The 25,865-nt window shown below is 43.7% G+C and overlaps 1 protein-coding gene across 4 annotated transcripts in view; it reads right to left on the reverse strand.

The window, feature by feature from the left end:
• The window catches only part of LOC143964080 (A disintegrin and metalloproteinase with thrombospondin motifs 2-like), a 1,751,863-nt gene that overhangs the window by 752,970 nt on the left and 973,028 nt on the right, over positions 1–25,865 (reverse strand). For all 4 annotated transcript variants that reach the window (XM_077473787.1, XM_077473788.1, XM_077473790.1 and 1 more), the window contains exon 13: positions 3,637–3,770. In XM_077473787.1, the coding sequence (XP_077329913.1) occupies positions 3,637–3,770 (134 nt within the window). The remainder of the gene's footprint in view (positions 1–3,636; positions 3,771–25,865) is intronic.

Raw genomic sequence — 25,865 nt, forward strand, 5'->3', positions numbered from 1 at the left:
GGATTTCTGTAATAAGATCTGTGATCTTAGTTGAACGTGCCTTATATAATCTTGAGTTCATTTTAATAAAGATACCACGGATATATGCTTTGTGGGCATTCCAATTGTTGAAGGGATTTGTGACAGTAGGACTATTAAAGCGCAAAAAACTCTTCTAGATGTTTGGTGATAGCTGTTTGAAATTTTGGATCTTGAATTATGTAATCATTGCATCTCCATAAGCATGCTGTAGCATAGGCATTCCCACCCTCTATCTGTATGACCACAGGAGCGTGGTCTGACCACGTTATGTCGTAGATGGAGGAGTGGGAAACTCTCTGCAACAGCACCTTATCCGCTAGAAACATGTCTAATCTGGAGTAAGAGTTATATCTAGGGGAGTAATATGTAAACGACTTATCACTTGCATTTAAACAGCACCAAACGTCGTACAGTTCCTCTCTTATAAGGAGGTCCCGGAAATTCGGGCCCTGTTGCCGAACTCGAGAGGAAGTGTCCAGACTGTTATCTATAATCATATTAAAATCACCACATAGTAGCATGCTCCCCGCTCGCATTTTTGTCGTCTGCTTGATAACCTGCTTAACAAATTTAAGTTGATGCGAGTTGGGAGCATATAAACACGTTAAGGTAATAGGTAGCTTGTTTATGATACAGACCAGTATGATGAAGCGTCCCTCTGGGTCAATAAATGATTCTTTCAAGTCAAACGCCACTATGTGTCTCTTACAGCCAACATTACCCCCCCCTTCTTAGCCGTGATAGAGGACAAGAAAATGTGTGGGAAATTCGGGTGGGAACATTTGGGTGTAGCTAACCTATGAAAATGTGTCTCTTGAACCGCCAGGATGTCTACTTTATGCTGGATGGCCTCCTTCCAGAGAGATCTTCTTTTGGCCGGGTGGTTGAGGCCTCTTGCATTGATTGAGAGAAGCTTAATGGTCATTCAAAACATTTAGATGATAAGTTGAATGATATCGGCGTTTCTTTGGGAAGATGTGGAGCTTCGTCATCCTTTGTGGAGAGGATAGGCTTGTAGCGCTGGTTAATACAGGAAGTCTATGGTGATCCGTACAGGAAACAGTGATGGAATGAAAATTATTTTCTGAGATGATTATTACCAGAGATGTATGCCAAGAGCAGTGGCTAGGAAATTGTGTAGTCGAGTGGGTAAGAGTTATCGTTTTCCCAGCTTGAGACAAGTTGAGTAACTTGAGCTTGTGCATAAGCAACTAAGTTGTAGAATTAAAAAACCAAGAGGAAAAAAACCAAACAAACGAACAGAGTCCAAGTGGACCAGGCAGCGTAGCTGCCCAAACAGTGGGTGCTAAGGTACAGTGGACGGTACCATAAGCATTCGGGGAATCCTAATGAAAGCTTGTAGGCGGGAACTTAAACATTGAACTCAGGTGCGTTGTGAGCTGTATCTTCTTTGATGTTTGGGTTGCCAGTCCGGTTGTAATTTGCCGGGAGGAGTCTTGTGTTGCGGGAGCGAATCCGTGCTCGTATCGGATGTTATGATTTGTCATTGTCTAAGGAGCTGCAAACCATCTTCCAGCGAATTAACAAGGTGGTTGGAACCCTGGTATGAGACGATGAGCTTAGCCGGATATTTCCATTTATATACGATTTTGTGGCTTTACATTGCTTTTGTAATCGTCGCCATGTTGCGTTGTAATTGCAGTGTATGTTGCGAGAGATCAGGAAGCACTTGTAGATTTGCGGCTTGTTCTGGGAGATTCTCCGCTTTGCGGAAGACATCCAGGATTTTCTCCTTGGTTTGGAAAAAATTAACCCTGAGTAACACATCTCTTGGGACCTCTTGTGGCAGGAAGGACGGTTTGGGCACTCTGTGGATTCTGTCGATCCTAAGATCCAATGGGGATAGTGATGGTGCTGCGGCTTGAAAAAGATCGTTTACGTACAACTGGAGATGTTGTGCCGCGACATTTTCAGGTATACCGCGTATTTTCAGATTGTTTCTGCGGGAACGATCCTCGAGGTATGCTAATTTTGATTGCATTTTGGAGATGGTGTCTTGTTGGGACATGTGGGAGTCCACTAGTGCATTAAAGGATGCGGTAACATCGCACATTCTGGTTTCTACTTGATGCACTCTGTCCCCAAGCTCATTGATTTCTACTCTGCATTGTTGAAAGCATGACAACATGTCTGATTGCAACGATGTTCTCAGGGACATGAGCATGTCTTTTAATGTAGTATCCGATATTGTTTGCACTGTAGTTGGAAACATGGCGATCGGGTCTGCCTGATAGTGTGCAGCTGGGTCATCGTTTTATGCACCACTCACCTCCATTTCCAGTGCAGAGTGCCTGTTGCTCTGTGCGGATACCTCAGGGTCCAGTCTGGGTTTAGACTTCACAGGGCTCCTCGTTGTAGGTGAACTACATGGAGAGTTGGAGTTAGAACCGCCGTCCTGTGTGTTATACATTCCAGGTGCAGTGGCTGTGTCGTTCTCTTGTTCCAACCTGCGTGATCGCGCTTGTGGAGCTGGAGCTAGATCACCTGATGGATGTCTGAGAAGTTGTCTCCCGCCGCCATCTTCCTGTAGTCCGCGGGAGACAGCCGGGAAGAAGTCCAGTAGTTTCATTATTTTCACCGGCGCTTTGTGTCTTTTCCGCATAGCCCAGAGGCTCTGTGTGACGGCGGTAGTGCGGCGGATAGCGGCAGCGATCGTGCCTACTTTAGAGCGGGCGATATACTGGTGATTCCCCTGCAGCCGAGCGGAGCTCTGTTAAAGTGCGGCCATCACGGTCAGCGGTCGCCATGCCCCCCTTTTACTACAATTTTTGTTCCTAATATCTTTTGTTTTTCTACATCAAGCTGTATGAAGTTTTAACTATGTATTTATTTTCAAGTTGATACAAAGCGTGATCAAATAAACTCACACTTTGTTTTAACACAGCCTGGCTATTGAACTATTGAACAAAACGCCTACAAAAGACACTATTTACATTTCACATGTCTGTGAAGTTTCCTTTACTTTTACACTATTCCACATATTCACAGCTCTTACTGTGAAGAAACCTAAATGTATACCAATGAACAGCCAAAGTTTTTTTTTTCTTTGTATGTTGGTTGGTCTTTAAAACCAATATCCTGAAGTAGTGGATCAGGGCTGCTCTGTGCAAAACCATAACATGTATTGACATAGTTAGTAAGGTTGAATAAAGACAACAGTCCATCTAGTTCAACCTGAGTGAGTTTCTACAATTGTCCCTATCCCTGTACATTGCACACTCACATCAGTCCCTACCCTCAAGGAGCCCACAATCCAAAGTCCCCATTGATATACTAGGGCCAATTTTATCAAGTCCCCATTGATATACTAGGGCCAATTTTGGACAGAAGCCAATTAACTTACCTGCATGTCTTTGGAGTGTGGGAGGAAACCGGAGTACCCAGAGGAAACCCACGCAGGCACAGGGAGAACATGCAAACTCCAGGCAGGTAGTGTCGAGGTTGGGATTCGAACCAGTGACCCTTTTTACTGCTAGGTGAGAGTGCTAACCACTACACCACTGTGCTGCCCCTTGACATGTATGTCAATGACGACATGTATGACATCTATTATTTTAGTAAAAAATAAAAAAATGTAATTGCTTTAATACTCACCAGGCAATCACCTCGAACACAAATATTGTGTGAATCTTTGTAAGAGCATTGTGTTCCATCATGTGCTAGTCGTTTCATGTATACTACATCTCCGGATTCTTTTGACTGGCAGTAAAGATGGCATCTTTCTTTTTCTGAAAAACAAAACAGACTTAAAGTGGATGTAAACCCTCTCCTATACTCGGTGAAGTGAATAGTCTCAGATGATACACAGAGATTAAACAAATCTTACAATTTTTATTTGTATATCTGCTGTCTTCAGCTTTATACAGTGCCTTGAAAAAGTATTCACACCCCTTGAAATTTCCCACATTTTGTCATGTTACAACAAAAAACTTAAATGTATTTTATTTGGATTTTATGTGATAGACCAACTCAAAGTGGCACATAATTGTGAAGTGGAAGGAAAATAATAAATGGTTTTCAAAATGTTTTATAAATAAACATCCTGTAAGGTTACAGCGTAAAATTAGCCAGTGGTAATCTGGGGTACTGTAATAGGTCACCCTAAGTATAGCCTGTAGATGTCGGTGTGGTGTCCTGGTGGGTGCTTCTCACTGGGATATATCTCCTTTATATAGATCAGGTGGCAATAGAAATCCTCTCAGATGAGCAAATCAAATCATATAAAATGAAAGAACGGGAGATCCCAATATGTAACACTAATATTTTATTTAGATCACAGCCAAGATGTGGCACTCATATAAAAGCAGGAAAAAACGATTAAAACACAAAACGAGCAACGAGCTTGTGGCCTGACGTCACTTCCGGTGCCTGTGTATTCCGACATGTATTGTCACGGTCAGGTGACTTCATCAGGGAATCGTTACTAGCACTGGAAGTGTCTTTAAATAGGTTTAGTAATGTATCCTAACGAGCAGCCATTTTCTTGTGGTCCCATGAAAGAACATAGTATGGCGGCTATTTTACAGTGTATATCACTGAACAGACTACAACCGTGGACAGAAGACCCCCACATTACAACCAGACTCCACAAAATGGTTGGGAAAAAAAAAAACACCATTGGAAAAATAATAAAAACCCTCAGAATGGGAATAATAATTGGAATAGGCCACCGTATGAGCAAAGAGAAACAAGAGGACCACCACATGCTAGATATGGACAACGTGGAAGAAGCCCAATACCCAATTATAAATATGGACACAGAGATAGGGGGGGTCCATCTCAAGGACCGTGCCATTCTCATGAACATAGTCTGATACCAACATACAACTACTGTGCCCCCCATGAGAGACCATCACAAGTAAGAAAAGGATGAGAGATATTATCAGACCGACTATCCAGACCCAAACCACAATAGGTCATTTTTAGGGAGAGGAACAGAGAACCATCCACAGAGGAGAACAGAGGAATCAAGGGGGAGGAGAAGAAGCCCAGAAAGGAGAGAGGATGATGATCAGGGAAGAGACAACAAGCGAAAAAGAGAATAAAAGGAGAAGGGATTTTTAATCTGAGTGATACACCTCTTACACCAGAAAAAAATTGGAATTCTGGACAAAGGGCTAAAATATGCACCTATGAATAGGGATGAGCCAAACATGGGGACACGGTGCTTTGGGATGGATTTTGAGGGGGACCCCCATGCCATTTTTTTTTTAATTTTGGCGTGGGGTTACCCTCAATATTCATACCAGACCCAAAGGGCCTGGTAATGGACTGTGGGGGAATCCCATGCCATTTTTTTCAATGACTTTTATGTGTATTGCCGGGACCAACAATTCATTATAGTCGCAAGTACTTTTAAATGACTTTTTCCTTTAGAAATTTAATTTTGCTCTTGGACTGTTCTAAACATGGGAAACATGCGCCACTTTACAGGCATACTATAGACACCCCCAGGTACAAAATTTAAAGGAATATTTCACTTTTATTGTTTCACATTAAGCATTAAAATAACGGCTCCTGAAAAAAAGGCAATTTTTTAAAACTTTTTTTTTTGCATTGATACATGTCCTATGGGGCAGGACCCGGGTCCCCAAAAACCTTTTCTTGATCATACATCATGGGACACAGGAGCTTCATTACATAGTGGGTTATATAGGCACCTCTGGTTATTGGACACTGGTTAACCCCCAATTAAGGAGAATTCCTACCCTATATAACCCCTCCCATATGGGAGGCACCTCAGTTTTTTCGCCAGTGTCTAAGGTGGTTGGTCACGTAAAACATGTGCTATGAAGAAAGCTCTGTGCAGGTCCCTAAATGCTATGATAACCGGATCCATATCTCGGGCTGATATTTTGACTCCCAAAATGGTATGGTACCCGGGCCTCGTCATCCGAAGAAACGAGGTTTTGCCTGCAAGTCCTCTCCTATTGGAAGACTGGGCTCTGGGAAAACCAGACTTGGTGTACTGTTTACATAGTGGCACGAAAGTTTCTGGCAGAGTCTTTTACAAGGTCCAGGTAAGAGGTTCCTCTGAGAAGGAACCCAAAAATTCCTGAAGGTTGGCACAACACTGCCCGCTGTGATGGGTGAAGGCTGGAATATGTCTGTTTTCAGCAATTCCTGCGGCGAGGACAGGTAAGGGAAGTTAATCCTATATAAATTATATATTATGGATTTCTTCATTTCAGTAGTTGTATGTCTTACCTGGTTTCCACCACTAGAGGGAGTAAGAGAAGCCTGATGCATACTTACATGCCTTTCAGATACATACGCTCAGTGAAGCCTGGTTCTTCCAGATGACTCACGTCTCCACTGCAATCTCTGCCACAATAAAGGTAAAACAGTGGTCCCACGTAGTCTAGGGGTCCCGCGCAGCTCCGTTGGTGAACCCCCTTCCCCCCTGGACGACCGGCAGTGCGCGTGCTTCCATGCTAATGGAGGGGGGTGTGGTTGCGAGCTGTACTGCACAGGCGCCAAGCAGCAATTTTAAAAAGCCCAGAGCGCCAGGGGGCTGTAAGTGGAAGACACAGGAGCTGTGGGCAGTAAGCATCCTAAGGGATTGGATCCAGGCAAACCTAAGACACCTACTCAGCATCAGGTTGTGCAGTTTAAGCATATATATTTATTGTGAGACTTGGAGGACAACAGTGGTTGCACTTTTGTACTAGTACCTCTGCTTTGTAGCTTAGGACTATGTCTCCTCGTAAGAGGGTCTCAGGGGGAGGTAACAAGGGCACTGGTAAATAACCGCCTAAGCCTAGGGGTCCTAAAAATGCCTGTAGTTTACCATCCCCCTTGCAAGACTGGTGCCAGCCTCACAGGATGAGTCAGTGCCCCTGTCAGGTTTTGCAGCCTCTCCAAATATTTCAGCCCCTATATATGTCACTGAAGACTCCCTTAGGGCTACATTGGAGGGTTTTGAAGGGAGAATCATGAATTTTATTTCAGCTTCCCTAAAAGATAGCAGAAAAAGGGGTATATCCCCTCCCTCTGCTGAGATTCCTCTTTCAGGTGACACCTCTGACAATGAGGAGAGATCCCTATCTTGGGACAGGGATCATGAGCAGTCGGATGAATCAGAGGAAGAGGAGAGAGTCCCCTCCTCCCAGGAGCTCAGAAAACAGGTTCAATATTATACTGAGTTGGTGCGTACCACATTCAGAATGCCCGCTGCTGAGGTCGCCACATCCTCTGTTTCTTCCCTGGGGGTCAGGAAAATCCCACAGACTGCCTTTTCCTTTCCAATTCATCCCTTAATGGATACATTGTTGTATGAGGATTGGGGACATCCCGTTAACTGTTTGCTCCTCCTAAAAGGTTTTCTATGCTTTATCCTCTGGAGGAAAGTTTCACCAAGAAATGGGGGGTCCCATCTGTCGATGCGGCTGTTTCTTGCGTGAATAGAAACCTGACCTGTCCTTTGGATAATGCTCAGGTATTTAAGGATCCAACTGATAAGAAGCTGAAAACATTATTGAATGCCTCCTTTTCCATGACTGGCGCTGTAGTGCAACCTACAGTCGCAGCTGTGGGGTTGTGTCAGTTCCTCAAGGAACAAGTTAAGCAGATGCTTGGCCTTCTTCCCAGTGAGGAAGTGGAGAATTATGCAGAAATACCTCAAATTCTGTGTTTTATGATTGATGCGATTTTGGATTCTGTCCAACAAGCATCTCGTTTGTCTCTCCTGTTGGTGCACATGCGAAGGGCCCTATGGCTAAAAAATTGGGCAGCTGAGCTATCATGCAAGAAGCATTTGATTGGGTTCCCGTTTAAGGGGGAACGTTTATTTGGAGAAGAATTAGACAAATTCGTCCAAAAAATTTCAGGGGGTAAATCTACTCTCCTTCCAATCAAAAGGAGCAAATGTCCATCATTTAGGCGTTCTCTTTCTCCTGGAGCATCAAGCTCTAAGCAGTGGCGATGGCCTTCCCAACCTCCCTCTAGAGGAAAGGCTCAAGGCTGGGCCCAGGGGCAGTAAAAGACTTGGGGGCGAAAGCCTGCCAAGCAGAGCCCAAAAGCTTCCTTGTGAAGGGGCGCCCCCGCTCGGCCGAGTGGGGGGAAGGCTCCTGCAGTTTGCAGAAGCCTGGGGGGAAGAGATCTGGGACAAGTGGGTAGTCTCCTCGGTATCTCTGGGCTACAAGCTAGAGTTTCAGGAGATTCCACCTTCTCGCTTCCTAAGGTCAAGGATCCCCAGGGATCCAGTAAAGCAAAGACCGCTATTTCTGGCCTTAGATCGCTTACTATCCCAGGGGGTGATAGCGGAAGTGGACTCAAAAGAACAGGGTTCATGCTTTTACTCTAATCTCTTCACCGTTCCAAAGCCAAATGGAGGTGTCAGACCTATCCTGGATCTGAAGGATCTGAACCGGTTTTTACGCATCCAGTCCTTCCGAATGCAGTCAATACACGCTGTGGTCTCCTCCCTGCAAGGGGGAGAGTTTATGGCATCAATAGATATCAAGGATGCATATCTTCATGTGACAATTTTTTCCGCACACCAAAAGTATCTAAGGTTCACGGTAGATCGGCTCCATTTTCAATTTGTGGCCTTGCCGTTCGGGTTCGCTACGGCTCCTCGAGTCTTCGCAAAGATTCTAGACCCTCTCTTGGCAAACCTAAGAGCTCAGGGTATAGCCGTCATGGCTTATCTAGACAATTTGCTTCTCATAGAGAAAACAGTAGCGCTCCTGAACCACAGTGTTACCAGAACGCTAGAACACCTGGAACGCCTAGGTTGGATTATAAACCTAGAAAAGTCATCCCTACAGCCTGCTACCAGGCTGGAGTATCTGGGCATGGTCATCGACACCGCTCAGGGAGGGGTGTTTCTACCAAGGCTAAAAGCCTTGGCCATAGGGGGTCTGGTGCGCCTAATTCTGGGCAGATCTTCCCCCATTCGGTTGTGCATGAGACTGTTAGGGAAAATGGTCGCCTCCTTCGAGGCCGTTCCATTCGCCCAGTTCCACTCAAGGCCTCTGCAAAGATGCATCCTTGCGGCGTGGAACAGGAATCCCCAGGCCTTGGATCTTCCTATGTGTCTATTCCCAGGGACACGCAGGAGTCTCGTTTGGTGGTTACAAACCGAGAATCTGCTGAAAGGCAAATCTTTTCTTCCTCTTCCATGGAAGAGTATAACTACAGATGCCAGCCTGACAGGCTGGGGAACAGTGTTGGAGCAGACGTGCTCACAGGGGAAATCGTCTACGATCGAGAAGGTATTGCCCATAAATGTCTTGGAGATCCGGGAATTTTATATGGCTCTCATAAACTGGTCTTACAGACTACGGGGTCTCCCTGTTCGGGTTCAGTCCAACAATGCCACAGCAGTGGCCTATATCAATCACCAGGGTGGCACCAGGAGTCTGGTTGCACAAAGAGAGGTGAATCACATACTTGCCTGGGCAGAAAGGCATGTTCCATGCCTTTCTGCAGTCTTCATTCCAGGAGTGGAAAATTGGCAGGTGGATTTTCTGAGCCGCCAGCAGTTGTGCCCAGGAGAATGGGCTCTGCACCCCGACGTGTTTCGAAACATATGTCGCAGTTGGGGTACTCCAGACGTAGATCTGTTTGTGTCCAGATTCAACAGAAATCTGGACAAATTCGTGTCAAGGACAAGAGATGCACTTGCTCAGGGGTCGGATGCTCTGACAGTTCCCTGGGATCAGTACAATCTGATTTATGCCTTCCCACCGTACCCGCTTCTGTCACGGTTCCTGGGAAGAGTCAAGAGGGAAACAAAGTCGGTTCTTTTGGTAGCCCCGGCTTGGCCCAGGCGACCTTGGTATGCAGAGATCATGAAGTTGGCAGTAGGCAGGCCGTGGATCCTCCCTCTCTGGCCAAATCTGCTCTCGCAGGGTCCAATTTACCATCCTGCTTTACACAGTCTGAGTTTGACGGTTTGGCTGCTGAGACCCACATTCTGAGGGATCGTGGGCTTTCGGGGCCAGTCCTTTCTACTCTGGTCAATGCCAGAAAGCCGGCCTCCAGGCTTATTTACTACAAAATCTGGAAGGCATATGTTTCCTGGTGTGAACCCAGGGGATGGCATCCTAGAAAGTATGTCACTAGCAGGATTTTGGCTTTCCTCCAGTCAGGCCTAGAAATGAATTTGGCCGTAAGCACTATCAAGGTGCATATTTCGGCCTTGTCAGTGTTTTTCCAGAAGCCACTTGCATCACATTCCCTTGTGCGGGGTTTCATCCAGGGGGCTATGCGGATAAGGCCGCCAGTCAAACCTCTGGTATGCACATGGGATCTGAATTTGGTTCTCTCAGCTTTGCAGGGGCAACCATTTGAACCTTTGCATCTGGCTTCATTAGTTCTTTTGACTAAAAAAATGGTTTTCTTGATAGCCATATCCTCGGCTAGAAGAGTGTCAGAACTTGCAGCTCTCCCCAGCAAGGAACCAAATCTAATTATTCATAAGGACCGGGTGGTAATGCGTCCCAACAGGTTCTTTCTGCCTAAGGTGGTTTCAGGATTCCATTTGAATCAAGATGTAATCCTACCATCCTTTTTTCCGGACCCACAGTCCACAGAAGAAGAATCTTTCCACACTTTAGATGTGGTAAGGGCAATCAGTATCTATCTTCAGGCAACTGTTCAGATAAGAAAAACTGATTGCTTATTTATTTTGCCGGAAGGCCCTAGGAAGGGCCAGGCGGCATCAAAATCTACTCTCTCAAGGTGGATTAGACAGGTTATTTCTCAGGCCTATAGTGTAAAGGGGAAGATCCCTCCTTTTCAAGTGAAAGCGCACTCAACGAGGGCTATAAGTGCTTCTTGGGCAGTGCTTTACCAGGCTTCCCTGGCTCAGATCTGTAAGGCTGCAACTTGGTCATCACTCCACACATTCACCAGATTTTATCAGATGGATGTCAGAGGGCAAGAGGATATCACCTTTGGGCGCAGTGTACTGCATGCTGCAGTTTAGATCCTCCGGTCCTTGGCGGTCTATAATTCTGATCTGTGTCTCCCTCCTCTCAAACTGAGCATTGCTTTGGGGCATCAAGAAAATAGGATTTTTATATACAGCTTACCTGTAAAATCCTTTTCTTGAGAGTACATCACGGGACACAGGGCTCCCGCCCCTCTTTGGTTTTTACGTGGTTTCTTATTGCTTTGCTACAAAACTGAGGTGCCTCCCATATGGGAGGGGTTATATAGGGGAGGAATTCTCCTTAATTGGGGGTTAACCAGTGTCCAATCACCAGAGGTGCCTATATAACCCACTATGTAATGAAGCTCCTGTGTCCCGTGATGTACTCTGAGGAAAAGGATTTTACAGGTAAGCTGTATATAAAAATCCTCTTTTTATGACAATACCATGCATATAAGCGTTAAAAAGAGGGATTTTACATTCTTTACAGGAAAAGGCTTCTTCCCATACAAACATTGCTTGGCATGTACTAAAACAAAACTGGTTGAAAAAAGTTTCAGTTCACGTCCACCAGTACAGGTAACACTTATGAAATTAATGACTTCATCGGCTATAATACAGAGGGGGCTGTTTATGCCTTGGAATGCAGCTGTGGGTTGCAATACAAAGGACACACAAAAGATCCCGGAAAGTAAGCATTAAGGAACATGTACAAAATATCTTGAAAGGATTTGATAAACACAGTGTTACCAAACATTTTGCCACACATCACAAGAAAGACCCTACCCATTTGAGATTTTGCGGGATAGAACCATAGAAAAAAAAAACACTGGCATGGTAGATAAAGTAAGGACACTTAGCCATTTAGAGTCCAAATGGATTTTTATATTAGACACTTTTGCACCCCAGGGATTGAACATAGAATTCAGTCTGAATTGTTTTATCAGTGATTTTTAAGCAGCCAAAAATCCCAAATAATATATCCACTCTTCTTGTTATGTCATTTTATTTTGTCTCCACAGTAGGGATGACCCTTTGAGTTTGAGGCGAACGTAAGTTCGACTCGAACATCAGCCGTTCGACCGTTTGTTGAATTAGGCCGCGTACACACGGGCGGACTGTTCGCCCAACTTTGTCCGCTGAACAGTGTTTGGGCGGACAGTCCGCTCGTGTGTGGGCTTTCAGCGGACAGTTTCAGCGGACAGTTGGACGGACAAGGTTTTTCGGAAATTCCGTAAAACTGTCCGCTGAAACCTTGTTTCAGCGAACAGTCCGCTCGTGTGTAGGCTTGTTCGTCAAACAAAGTTGCGCGCATGCTCAGAAAGGATTTTCACGCCGAAAGCTATAATGCAGTGTATAGGACGTCGTATTTTTCGTCCCGTCGTACGTGCCGTTCACGTCATCGCGCACGGTTTCAGCAAACTGTTCGTCCGTCGTGTGTGGCCATGTCCGTCCATGCTAAGTTTGAGCGGACTGTTTGCCGAAACTGTTGGACGGACAAAGTTGGGCGAACAGTCCGCGCGTGTGTACGCGGCCTTACGAACATTATTGTCCACCAAATTCGGGTGGCTCATCATGGCCCATAAATCACTGTATATATATATATATATATATATATATATATATACACACACAATCTGCAATCTGCTATCGGTACACCCGCGTCCGGTTCTAGCAGGCAGATTTCCCTACCCCAGTTGCTCCACTGGCGAAAGAAGTTTGCCCCCAGCCATCCACTTGCCCAGCGGTTGAATGCTAGCTTGGCTAAATTGCTAGCACTTCAACTGCTGCCTTTTCAGTTGGTAGATTCTGCCCCCTTCCATAAGTTTGTGGAATGTGCGGTACTTCAGTGGCAGGTTCCCAAACGCCACTTTTTTTCACGGAAGGTGATTCCGGCTCTCTACCGGCATGTGGAAGGCAATGTCCATGCCTCGCTGGACAGGGAGGTCAGCGGTAAGGTGCATATTACCGCTGACTCATGATCCAGCAGGCATGGACAGGGACGTTACCTATGTTTCACCACACACTGGGTGACAGTGCTGGCAGCTGGGAAGGATGCAGGACACGGTGCAGTAGTCCAAAATTCTACTAGTGGTGATTCTGCCACACCTCTCTCCTCCACCCCCTTCTCTTCTACTTCCTCCATGGCCTCTTCCTGTGCTGATTTGTCCTCGGAACCAGCCGTAGGTGTTCAAGGAACTACGCAAGCATGCAGGCAAAAAGATGCCATGCGGTGCTTGAGCTGGTGTGTTTGGGGGACAGGAGCCACACTGGGGCAGAGATTCTGTCAGCTCTGCAGGGGAAGGCTCAGAGGTGGTTGATGCCGTGCCAGCTTAAACCAGGAATGGTGGTTTGCGACAATGGCACCAACTTCCTCTCCGCCCTCTGACAGGGACAACTGACCCATGTGCCCTGTTTGGCTCACGTCCTTAACTTAACCAGACAGTGTTCCTGCGTGCCCACTGATCACACAGGAAGAGGATGAAGAGGAGGAGGAGGATTGTGTCAGCATGGAGGTGGAGCCTAGCACTCAGCATCAGCAGCAGTCTTCAAGGGATGTGCACCTTTGCTTAGGATAACCTCCGCCCGTTAACCACACAAATAAAAGGCGCTCAGCATCAAAATGTGCTTTCTACCTGGGAGCTGTGGAATTTAAGCAGCTGTTTTAAAAGGTATTAAATCAATAAAACCACTAGAAAACATTAAACACAAATCTACGAGGTAAATGGATAAATCAATTCACCCGTAGAGACAACAGCGCATAATACTCAATAGATAAAAAGAAATTATATGTGATTTGTGCTAGTGTAAACTGTTGTTCTACGGAAAAAACATGTATATCTTCCCAAATGTAGTCATACAAAATAAGTATTGTCCATGATCACTGTCCATATATCTAGATTATACTGAATAATCAAGATGGTTTCAGGGAAAAAAACTGTAACGGAATATCTATTTCAGTCCATAAACAAAACACAAAACTGAAACAAAGTGTCCTGGTACAGGTCATAAGGAGTATGTGATACAATCCTTCCTTCCAACAGTAAAATGCAGTATTCCCGAATTTGCTGGGGTGCAATCTCAAGCATAAGGTGACCCCCCTTAGTAATATTCTTACCAGATATGCCTGGTTACATGGGCTCTCAGATATTACTCCTCATCGGCTTGATCTCCTCCGCTTCGTAAGCACCAGGTCATGCACGATCAGATTTGATTGGTTACAACGGGCTCTCAGATATTACACGGGCTCTCAGATATCACTCATCGGCTGGATCTCATCCACTTCATAAGTGCTGGGTGATTCAAGATCTCCGAAAAAAGCAATTATGGGAAACAAACATAGCGTAATACCGTCTTGTAAAAACACAATTTATTTTAATAAAAATATTGCACTCACAAAAAAACAATTCTTTAAAGCATTGGTTCACTCAGCGTGCATAGTTCTTTATCACAGTCTAGGGAGAGGTAATAGCATCAGCCGCCAATGGCCGTCACCGCATAATAGCTCACGGTTAAAGCTGTGCGTCTCTTCCTCCCTCCTGTCAGTTCCTCTATGCTGCTAACGTGTGCTACCACCCTAGGGTGGTAGGGTGGTAGCACACGTTAGCAGCATAGAGGAACTGACAGGAGGGAGGAAGAGACGCACAGCTTTAACCGTGAGCTATTATGCGGTGACGGCCATTGGCGGCTGATGCTATTACCTCTCCCTAGACTGTGATAAAGAACTATGCACACTGAGTGAACCAATGCTTTAAAGAATTGTTTTTTTGTGAGTGCAATATTTTTATTAAAATAAATTGTGTTTTTACAAGACGGTATTACGCTATGTTTGTTTCCCATAATTGCTTTTTTCGGAGATCTTGAATCACCCAGCACTTATGAAGTGGATGAGATCCAGCCGATGAGTGATATCTGAGAGCCCGTGTAATATCTGAGAGCCCGTTGTAACCAATCAAATCTGATCGTGCATGACCTGGTGCTTACGAAGCGGAGGAGATCAAGCCGATGAGGAGTAATATCTGAGAGCCCATGTAACCAGGCATATCTGGTAAGAATATTACTAAGGGGGGTCATCTTATGCTTGAGATTGCACCCCAGCAAATTCGGGAATACTGCATTTTACTGTTGGAAGGAAGGATTGTATCACATACTCCTTATGACCTGTACCAGGACACTTTGTTTCAGTTTTGTGTTTTGTTTATGGACTGAAATAGATATTCCGTTACAGTTTTTTTCCCTGAAACCATCTTGATTATTCAGTATAATCTAGATATATGGACAGTGATCATGGACAATACTTATTTTGTATGACTACATTTGGGAAGATATACATGTTTTTTCCGTAGAACAACAGTTTACACTAGCACAAATCACATATAATTTCTTTTTATCTATTGAGTATTATGCGCTGTTGTCTCTACGGGTGAATTGATTTATCCATTTACCTCGTAGATTTGTGTTTAAAGTCTTCAAGGGATCATTTACAGTCCGAAGAAGCCCATGGACTTGTACGTGGCTGGGAGGAGGTGGTTGAGGATTATGTCGTCCTTAGTGACCCAGAGGACTCCGGACCGAATGCCTCCGCAAACATACGCTGCATGTCCTCCCTGATCCTGCAAATCCTGCTGAAGGATCCTCATATTCGTGGTATCAAGGAGAGGGATCATTACTGGCTGGCAACCCTCCTTGATCCATGTTACAAAGGTAAGGTTGTGGACCTTATCTTGCCATTGCAGAGGGAGCAGAGAATGAAGCATCTTTGGGAGGCCTTGCAGAAAGGTTGGTGCAATGTATTTCCAGAGCCTGGGAGGTTACAATTTCCTGGTCCTCCTGGACAACGTGTTGCTGAGGCTTCGGTCAGTCACAGGAGGAGTTGTGCAGAAGGTGGCCATCTGACCGATGCGTTCAGACAAGGTATGATCGGTTCCAGCAACCATCGCCAGTATCTGATTCACGTGGTGCTGGAATACATAGGGGCAAGATCAGACTTGGACACCTTTCCCACCGAAAATACTCTGGGTTACTGGGTCTTGAGGATGGATCACTGGCCAGAGCTTGCACAGTATGCAATTGAGCTACTGGCCTGTCTCACATCCAGCATTCTTGCAGAATGCACATTCAGTGCTGCTGGAGGCTTTGTAACCGATCACAGGGTGCACCTGTCCACCGAATCGGTCGATCGGCTGACAGTTACACCAAGAATAACTGTGAGGGATTACAGCGTTGTGGCAACACTAACTATATATAGGGCAGGCCCCTACTTTCAAACGACTCCTACTTGCAAACAGAAGGAGACAACAGGAAGTGAGATGAAATCTACCCCTAGGAAGGGAAATTCTCTCCTGTAAGCGTTCCTTGTTTCATTAAAAAACACAAATTTTCAAAATCCAATTGCCATTGGGACAGAAAGTGAGGTGAAATCTTCTAAACAGGTGCACAGACAGCAAAACAAATGTTACAGGGGTGATAATCCTTCCCTATGTTTTCCAAAAAGTTTAAAAATAGATTTTTTTGGCTGGAGCTACACGTTAAAAATGTACCGGTTCAAAATTACAAACAGATTCTACTTAAGAACAAACCTACAGTCCCTCTCTTGTTTGGAAACAAAGGGAAATAATAGATGTGGCGCTATACCTATATGTGGGGGTTACCAATAGGTTGGTATATAAAATATGTGACCAAAAGTGTGCTAAATGTGTTAGTCAATTTTCACATGTGTGAGAGTAATTCCTAACGTGCTGGTTAGTTTTGGGCAGAGATAATATATATTTACCAGCGTGCTGGTTCAAAAACCAAAATTATGAAAAAACAAAAAAACAAAAATACAAAAAATATCCAAAAATAATAAACACAAAATGCACAACAGTTGCAATAGATCACGGTATGGCAAATCCTGTGACTTTCTTATGCTATACTTATCTCTATAGCAATATGCAATGCTAAAGTGCAGGTGCGAATAAATTCATATAAAACAGAAAGTTGGGACTAGGTGTGGTACCTGGTAAAATGACCGTGAGAAAAATATAATAAAGTGCCAAAAAATAATAAAATATCACAGTGGTAGTATAAACTGGTATTAAGTCTGCTAGTGATGCTATATAAAAATTAATAAAATTAATATGAAACCTAAATACCATACACATAAAGCATAGATGTAATAAAATAATAAAATAATATAATGCAAAGGATTAGAATAAAATAAAGATAGAAATATGCAAAATACGTGCAAAAAATAGTGCAAAAGATGTGCAAAAAATGCAGGCAAATTGTAAACATTAGACGTGATGGAGCAAGTCTCTATTAGGTGGCGGAAAAATCTGCAGGTGCAAAAAGGAGGGGAGTGATGTTTTCCAATCGTGTTCTTCACATTCGGTGGCTTAAAAGGATATTAAATTATTATGCTCTCACCGGAAGGAGGACCCCATCCGGGGTGGATCAACTTTCACAATATTAGCTATTGTGCGGCTCTCTGGCTTCCTTCAGCTGTAAAGGTTAGGGATCCCTCGTTCCTCCGTGAGTGCAATATGCCACGTTTATATAGAGTAGAGAAGAGGCACATCCATAGTGTGATACCGTTTTAAAAATTTGTTTATTGCAGCAAATAGGTAAAAAATACTCACAAACAAGTAGTTTAAAAGTGCGGTAGTGTGTACAGCTTTAAAATTCCCGCTCTGCAATCTCCGTCTGAGCTCGAGGTGTACGCTGCCTGGCCACGCCCTACGCGTTTCGTCACACGGACGTCATCTGGAGCTCCAGATGACGTCCGTGTGACGAAACGCGTAGGGCGTGGCCAGGCAGCGTACACCTCGAGCTCAGACGGAGATTGCAGAGCGGGAATTTTAAAGCTGTACACACTACCGCACTTTTAAACTACTTGTTTGTGAGTATTTTTTACCTATTTGCTGCAATAAACAAATTTTTAAAACGGTATCACACTATGGATGTGCCTCTTCTCTACTCTATATAAACGTGGCATATTGCACTCACGGAGGAACGAGGGATCCCTAACCTTTACAGCTGAAGGAAGCCAGAGAGCCGCACAATAGCTAATATTGTGAAAGTTGTTCCCCCCCGGATGGGGTCCTCCTTCCGGTGAGAGCATAATAATTTAATACCCTTTTAAGCCACCGAATGTGAAGAACACGATTGGAAAACATCACTCCCCTCCTTTTTGCACCTGCGGATTTTTCCGCCACCTAATAGAGACTTGCTCCATCACGTCTAATGTTTACAATTTGCCTGCATTTTTTGCACATCTTTTGCACTATTTTTTGCACGTTTTTTGCATATTTCTATCTTTATTTTATTCTAATCCTTTGCATTATATTATTTTATTATTTTATTACATCTATGCTTTATGTGTATGGTATTTAGGTTTCATATTAATTTTATTAATTTTTATATAGCATCACTAGCAGACTTAATACCAGTTTATACTACCACTGTGATATTTTATTATTTTTTGGCACTTTATTATATTTTTCTCACGGTCATTTTACCAGGTACCACACCTAGTCCCAACTTTCTGTTTTATATGAATTTATTCGCACCTGCACTTTAGCATTGCATATTGCTATAGAGATAAGTATAGCATAAGAAAGTCACAGGATTTGCCATACCGTGATCTATTGCAACTGTTGTGCATTTTGTGTTTATTATTTTTGGATATTTTTTGTATTTTTGTTTTTTTGGTTTTTCATAATTTTGGTTTTTGAACCAGCACGCTGGTAAATATATATTATCTCTGCCCAAAACTAACCAGCACGTTAGGAATTACTCTCACACATGTGAAAATTGACTAACACATTTAGCACACTTTTGGTCACATATTTTATATACCAACCTATTGGTAACCCCCACATATAGGTATAGCGCCACATCTATTATTTCCCTTTGTTTCTGCACCTTTCCACCCCCGGGTGGAAATCAATAGAGGCTGCTCTTACCTTTACACTTTTATTCACTCTTAAGGTTCCATAGCGCAACCCACCCCCCATTTATTTAATCCTCTCTTGTTTGCACCGCCTTTATACTGCTGTTCAGAGTATATAGGGCCTGGGGGCCCCACACCTTTCCTTTTTTTATTTGGGTGCGGGGTTCCCCTTAATATCCATACAAGACCCAAAGGAGCTGGTAATGGGCTTGGGGGGGGGGTCATCCATATTGTCGGGACCAGACAAGACATCATGGCATTAAAGCTGCAAGCAGTTTTAAATGACTTTTTTCCTTTAGAAGTGTAATTTTGAGCAGGGACTGTTCTAAACACAGGAAACATGTGCCAATTTACAGGCATACTATAGACACCCCCCAGGCACGATATTTAAAGGAATATTTCACTTTTTTTTTTTTTTTTTTTACTTTAAGCATCATTAAAATCACTACTACCGAAAAAATAGCTTTTTACAAACTTTTTTTTGCATTGATACATGTACCTCTACATGGGGCAGGACCCCGGTCCCCAAACCCTATTAAGGACAATAACTTGCATATTAGCCTTTAAAATTTACACTTTTAATTTCTCACGTTTGATTCCCATAGACTTTAACGGGGTTTAAAAGTTTGTGTGAACTTTTAGTCTGTTCGAATGTTCTGATGCAAACCGAACTGGGTGGGAGTGTTTGGCTCATCCCTACTCACCAGTACTATTTAAATTTTACCTACTCTGGTGTATAGGTCACTTGTAGTATTTCCTCCTGACTCTCCCTGTTTTAATTAGATTAATTAGATATCAATTCATATATATATGAATATTGTTTTTACATATACAGCTATTGACATAATTTCCGGTGTCCCCCACATTCAACTGTCTAACATTAGTTACAACCCATTTAAAAAAAAAAAAAAACATTTTTAAACATTTTTATACTTTATTTTTAATGTGTGTCATTCAAGCAAAACGGAACAGCCTAATTTCACTTTTTAATTTATTACCCATGAACTTCAAGTCGGATTGTATGCCCCTTTACATTTTCTAACATTTATTATATTGCAAGATCAGGAAAAAATGGTTGTGCTTTGTTTACTAACTGCGGACTACAAGAAAGAAAATGGCTGTGGTTGTGGTCTGTTCAGTAATATCCACTGTAAAATGGCCGCCATACTATGTTCTTCCATAGGACCATAAGAAAATGGCCGCTCGTTAGGATACAATACTAAACCTATTTAAAGACACTTCCAGTGCTAGTAACTATTCCCTGATGAAGTCATGTGGCCGTGATGATACACGTCGGAATACACAAGCACTGGAAGAAGTGACGTCAGACCGCAAGCTCGCTGTTTTAATCATTTTTACCAGCTTTTATGTGAGTACCATATCTTGGCTGTGATCTAAATAAAATATTAGTGCAACATACTTCACTATTCATTCTTTCTTTTTATATGATTTAATGTGCTCATCTGAGAGGATTTCTATTGCCACCTGATCTATATAAAGGATAGATATTCCAGTGAGAAGCACCCACCAGAACACCACACTGCCATTTACAGGATATACTTAAGGTCACCTATTACAGTACCCTGGATTACCACTTGCTGATTTTAAGCTGTAACCTTACAGCAGTAAGGTAAGGGGCCATTTCACTCTGAGGTGTGACCACACTGAAGAAAACAAACAAAATCTATTCAAATCAGCACACCACCACTTGTGTTAGTTGGAAACGAGCACCTTGCCTTTCTGCACTTTATTTACCAGCAAACATTGAGAGATTTATGTTCACTTTGGACTCTACCCCGTTATCCCTTTTCCTAGTGTCCTTTTGGCACTAGCACTTTCTTTAGTGTGTGTAAGCACAGTTTTATATGTTATATCCTTGCACTATTGGCCCGTTTGTTTGCACATTAGAAGATACTATTAAATTTTGTGAGCATTTTGTACTTTAGATTATACATTGTATATATTGCTTTAGATGCTATTAATTTTTAACACATCAGAAGATTATTTATATTATGAGCATGTTGCACTTTAGATCATACACTATGTATATTATGCTCTATTAATTACTTCATACTAATTGCAACATTCTGGAGTTTATTATTTATGAATATTTTGCACTTTATATTAGTCACGTAGCACTTATATATTTATTGAGTACCGCTTAGAGCACAACACCATTCATTGATTTTATCGTAGGTTGGGCCCAGCTTGGGCCTCATAAAATGCAGAGAATATATTGCACATAAAATGATTTTATATACAGTGTATTGCAGGGGCCACTGCAATATCTGCATCTACATTGCTTACTTCCATCTCATCCTCAAACAGGTTTGGAGGTTCCATCTCTGATTCATGAATAGAGTCAGGGAGAGTAATGCCACGTACACACGATCGGATTATCCGGTGGACCAGAGTCCACCGAACAATCTGCCCAAGTGCGAGCTCCGGCAGACTTTTTGTTCCCAAAAGTCCAACGGACTTAGAAAGAAGTGTTGACTTTACTCCGCAGTCTGGCGGACAATCCGCCCGTCTGTGTGCTAGTCTGCCAGACTTTTGAAATGAACAGACTTGCCCACACACGGAGTAAAGTGCGTTATTTTTAACGTGGCTCCAGGAAGACGGGACTAGCCAAGGAAGTCAATGTCGCCACCTCCATCGGTGAGATTTGACACCTCGTGAGCCCCGTCACCTGGTATGGATTTAAAGGGGAACCCCTACGCTGAAAAAATGGTGTGGGGGTCCCCCCAAAGTCCATACCAGACCCTTATCCGAGCACGCAGCCCAGCCGATCAGGAAGGGGGGTGGGGATGAGCGAGTGCCCCGCCTCCTGAGCCATACCAGGCCACGTGCCCTCAACATGGGGGGGTGCTTTGGGGAAGGGGGGCGGCCCCCCACCCCAAAGCACCTTGTCCCCACATTGATGAGGACAAGGGCCTCTTCCCGACAACCCTGGCCGTTGGTTGTCGGGTCTGCGGGCGGGGGGCTTATCGGAATCCGGGAGCCCCCTTTAATAAGGGGGCCCCCAAATCCTGGACCTCCACCCTATGTGAATGAGTATGGGGTATGATGTACCCCTACTCATTCACCTGAGGGGAAAAAAGTGTTAATAAAAAAACACAACACAGGTTTATTAGACAGCTCCAGGGGTCTTCTTCCGACTTCGGGGGGTCTTCCGCAGGGCCCCCCCCCTCCCCAAAGAACCCCCCATGTTAAGGGCACACGGTCTGGTACGGTTCAGGAGGGGGGCGCTCGCTCATCCCATTCCTGACTGGCCAGGCTGCGTGCTCAGATAAGGGTCTGGTATAGACTTTGGGGGAACCCCATGCCTTTTTTTTGGTGTAGGGGTTCCTCTTTAAATCCATAACAGGTGACAGGGCTCGCGAGGTGTCAATCTCACTGATGGAGGCAGCGACATTGACTTCCTTGGCTAGTCCCGTCTCCCTGGAGCCATGTTCAAAATGAACGGACTTTACTCCGTGTGTGGGCAAGTCCGTTCATTTCAAAAGTCTGGTGGACCCCCGCAATAGTCCGGTCGTGTGTGGGCAAGTCCACTTGTTCGGAAAGTCCGGCGGACAAAATTGACGTCCTTTTTTTTCCCACAAATAGAGCTTTCTTTTGGTGGTATTTGATCATCTCTGTGGTTTTTATTTTTTGCACTATAAACAAAAAAAGAGCGCCAATTTTGAAAAAAAAACACAATATTTTGTACTTTTTCCTATAATAAATACCCCCAATTTTTTAAAGAAAAAGCTATTTTTTTTCTCAGTTTAGGCCAATATGTATTCTTCTACATATTTTTGGTAATAAAAATCGCTATAAGCATATATTGATTGGTTTGTGCAAAAAATATATCGTCTAAAATATAGGGGATAGATTTATGGCATTTTTATTATTATATTTTTTTTACTAGGTGATCTGCGATTTTTATCGTGACTGCGACATTATGGCGGACACATCGGACACTTTTGACACAATTTTGGGACGATTGACAATTATACAGCGATCATTGCTATAAAAAGGCACTGGTTACTGTATAAATGGCACTGGCATGGAAGGGGTTAACACTAGAAGGCGATCAAAGGGTTAACTGTGTGCCCTGACTATGTGTTCTAACTCTGGGGGGGGGGGGGGACTGACTAAAGGAGATGACAGATCGTGGTTCCTAGCTATTAGGAACTCACAATCTGCATCTCCTCTCAGAACAGAACTAGGATTTGTGCGTTTACACACACACACACGTCCCTGTTCTGCCTCATGTGCCAGCGATCGCTCGTGGCCGGTGGTCATCGCGACTGTCAGTCACGAACATCAGTACCCCCGAGTGCCGCGGCCTGCTATCCCACTTAAAGGAGCCGATGTATCGCTACGACGGCTCGTGGGATCGTGACGACCTGCTGTGGTATAATGACGGCGGCTGGTTGGCAAGTGGTTAAAGGATAAGTTCATGTAGTTAAAAAAAAGTTGGCAGGTAGAGGTAGAAAAATGTGTACTTATTTTTATTTTTTCTATGGAGCCTGCAAAACATTACACCTGTAATCAGCAGATCGTGGGTGCAATCTCAGGCTCCTGCAGACTCTCAGTATAGCTGTCTGCTCCTACCTCATATGGGCAGGCAGTTGCTTGAGAACAGGAAGCTCAATGGACTATGAGAGCACTCACCAGCGCCCTTGCAGCTCCTTGAGAACTATAAGCCATCAGCCACAATGGCAGGTAGTACTTGTGGGTATTAATTCACAGGAAATTGTGATTGAAAGACGCGGCCATGTAAAATGGAGTCCCACTTGGCCGTGCTATTTTCAAATTGTAACAGTAGGTGAAGGAAGAAGATCCCTGTCACAGGGAGGAGTGGAGCGGACGGAAGGGGCTGCAAATGCTGGAACATGTTACGTGTTCCACCCTAAAACCTTTTCTACCTGCAAAGGGGAACTTAGCTTTAAAAAAATTGGATATAGTGACAGAGAAAGAGGGAGCTAGAGTCAGAGGAAGGGAGTTGTTTGCAACCCTTTTGCCAGCTCTCTAATGCCACATACACACAAGTGGAATGCTTGACAGAAAAAGTCAGACGAGAGCTTTTTATTGTATATTCCGATTGTGTGCATGCCCCATCAGACTTTTTAAGTCGAAAATTCTGACAGACCTAGAAATGGAACATGTTCTAAATATTTCCGACGGAACCAATTCATATCGGGAAAACCGCTCGTCTGTATGCTGTTCCGAAGGACCAAAAAACAATGCATGTTCTGAAGCAAGTACGAGACAGAAGCTATTGGCTACTGGGTATTGAACTTTCTTTTTCTAGTCCCGTCGTACATGTTGTATGTCACCACATTCTTGACGGTCAGACTTTGGTGTGATGGTGTGATTGTGTGTATGCAAGACAGTTTCAGCGGAATTCCATCGGAAAAACCTTCAGAGTTTATGCCGACGGGAAAACCGGTCATGTGTACGGGGCATAACACTTGTGATCTACCATAGAATGGATGAGGAAGGAATGAGGTTTTGTGTATCCTGAATAAAGGAGCTTGCTGATTGTGTTCCTGTAGCTGTGTATCTATAGCAGAAGGCAGCCAAAGGTGCAGTAAATGTGCTGTACATTTTCTGCAGATATGGGGACAGAAGTGCATCAGCCAGAAGGCATGTCACAACTCAATCTAAGTCTGGATGAGAGGAAAAATAAAAAAAGCCAAAAGTAAAATGTTAAAATTAAAATAGATATTACTTATTGTACCAAAACATTCGAGACAGTTACAAAAAGGATAAACACACACAGCAAGTAAATAACTCTCCATTCCCATGCTGATGTATCCACATTATGTGTTGTTTGTCAGACAAACAGCCAGAAACCAGTCACAAAATACTGTCTAATATTATCCATGTTGCTGAGCCCATTGGAGGACCCAGGCTTCACCTGTCATGGTGGAATTAACAGCGAAGGAGTCTTCAGGGCCTGGGAACCATGGAGATGGCCTTTGTGCCAATGTGAGCACCTAACACAGGATCCAGTGCCTGAAGTAAACATCACAGACCAGCCCCCAACAGTGGTGTCTGTGTATGGTCCTCAAGGTATAACAGAGGGGTACCAATTTGGAAACTACTAGATAGTCCAGGGCAATAAGCAGTCAGATCTTGTTGGAAGTGGCAGAAGAAAAAAGGATTGGTTATAAAGAAAACAGACTACTCCAAAGGAGGAGAAGAGGTGTATCATCTAAAGACACTGGTAGAAACCGAATTCTCACAGAGTGGGTGGGGTTACATAAGAATGCATCAGGGTCAGCTATAAAAAAAAAAATTCCAGTGTCAAAATTACCTGATGGTAGCCTGCCTATAATCCATGGTCTAAGAATACAAACCCTGTACTTCAGATATACAGTAGACTATTAGCAGGTCCAGGGGCTTCCTAGTTGAACTGGTTGATTCTGTTCTGCTCGTGGTAATAGGGCGGCTGTGCCTTGCATTCTGCTGAAGACACTGGGACTTTTGGAGACATCCAAGCCATGGACAATGCCATATTGGACTCTCACCTCACAGTACTATAGTTAGGGTTAGGTGAAGGATGTTGTTCATATTGAACTGTTATTCCACACTTGTTTAGTAAAGTTACCATTCAAAGCCCTGTTTGGAGTTATTCAAAGGGATGCATGTTGGTTCTGGCGTGTCTGGAGAACCAGGGTCTGTAATGCACTAAGGGGTATGAAGTAACATTGTTACAAAAGGGTTAACTGTAGTTGCTAGAAAATGAGAAAACACCCCCAAAAATTGGGTTTTTAGGCAGTAAGATTATGTATTAAATCAACAGTGTGTAGAAAATTCAATGTTTTATTAAATCAATAAAAAAGATATGACATAATGGTTAAAAAGATGAGCTCCAGTGGGACAATAATTATATTGGATGCGGATATACAGTACATATACAGAAAAAAAAATATCATGCCAGTATTGTACAAAAATGTCAACAAGATGGACGCGTTTCAACCCTCACATCGGGGGTCTTCTTCAGAGGGATAGTCT

This window comes from Lithobates pipiens, unplaced genomic scaffold (assembly GCF_037356315.1).
Source record: "Lithobates pipiens isolate NorthernLeopardFrog02 unplaced genomic scaffold, aLitPip1_a1.2 Scaffold_8, whole genome shotgun sequence".
NCBI lineage: Eukaryota > Metazoa > Chordata > Amphibia > Anura > Ranidae > Lithobates > Lithobates pipiens.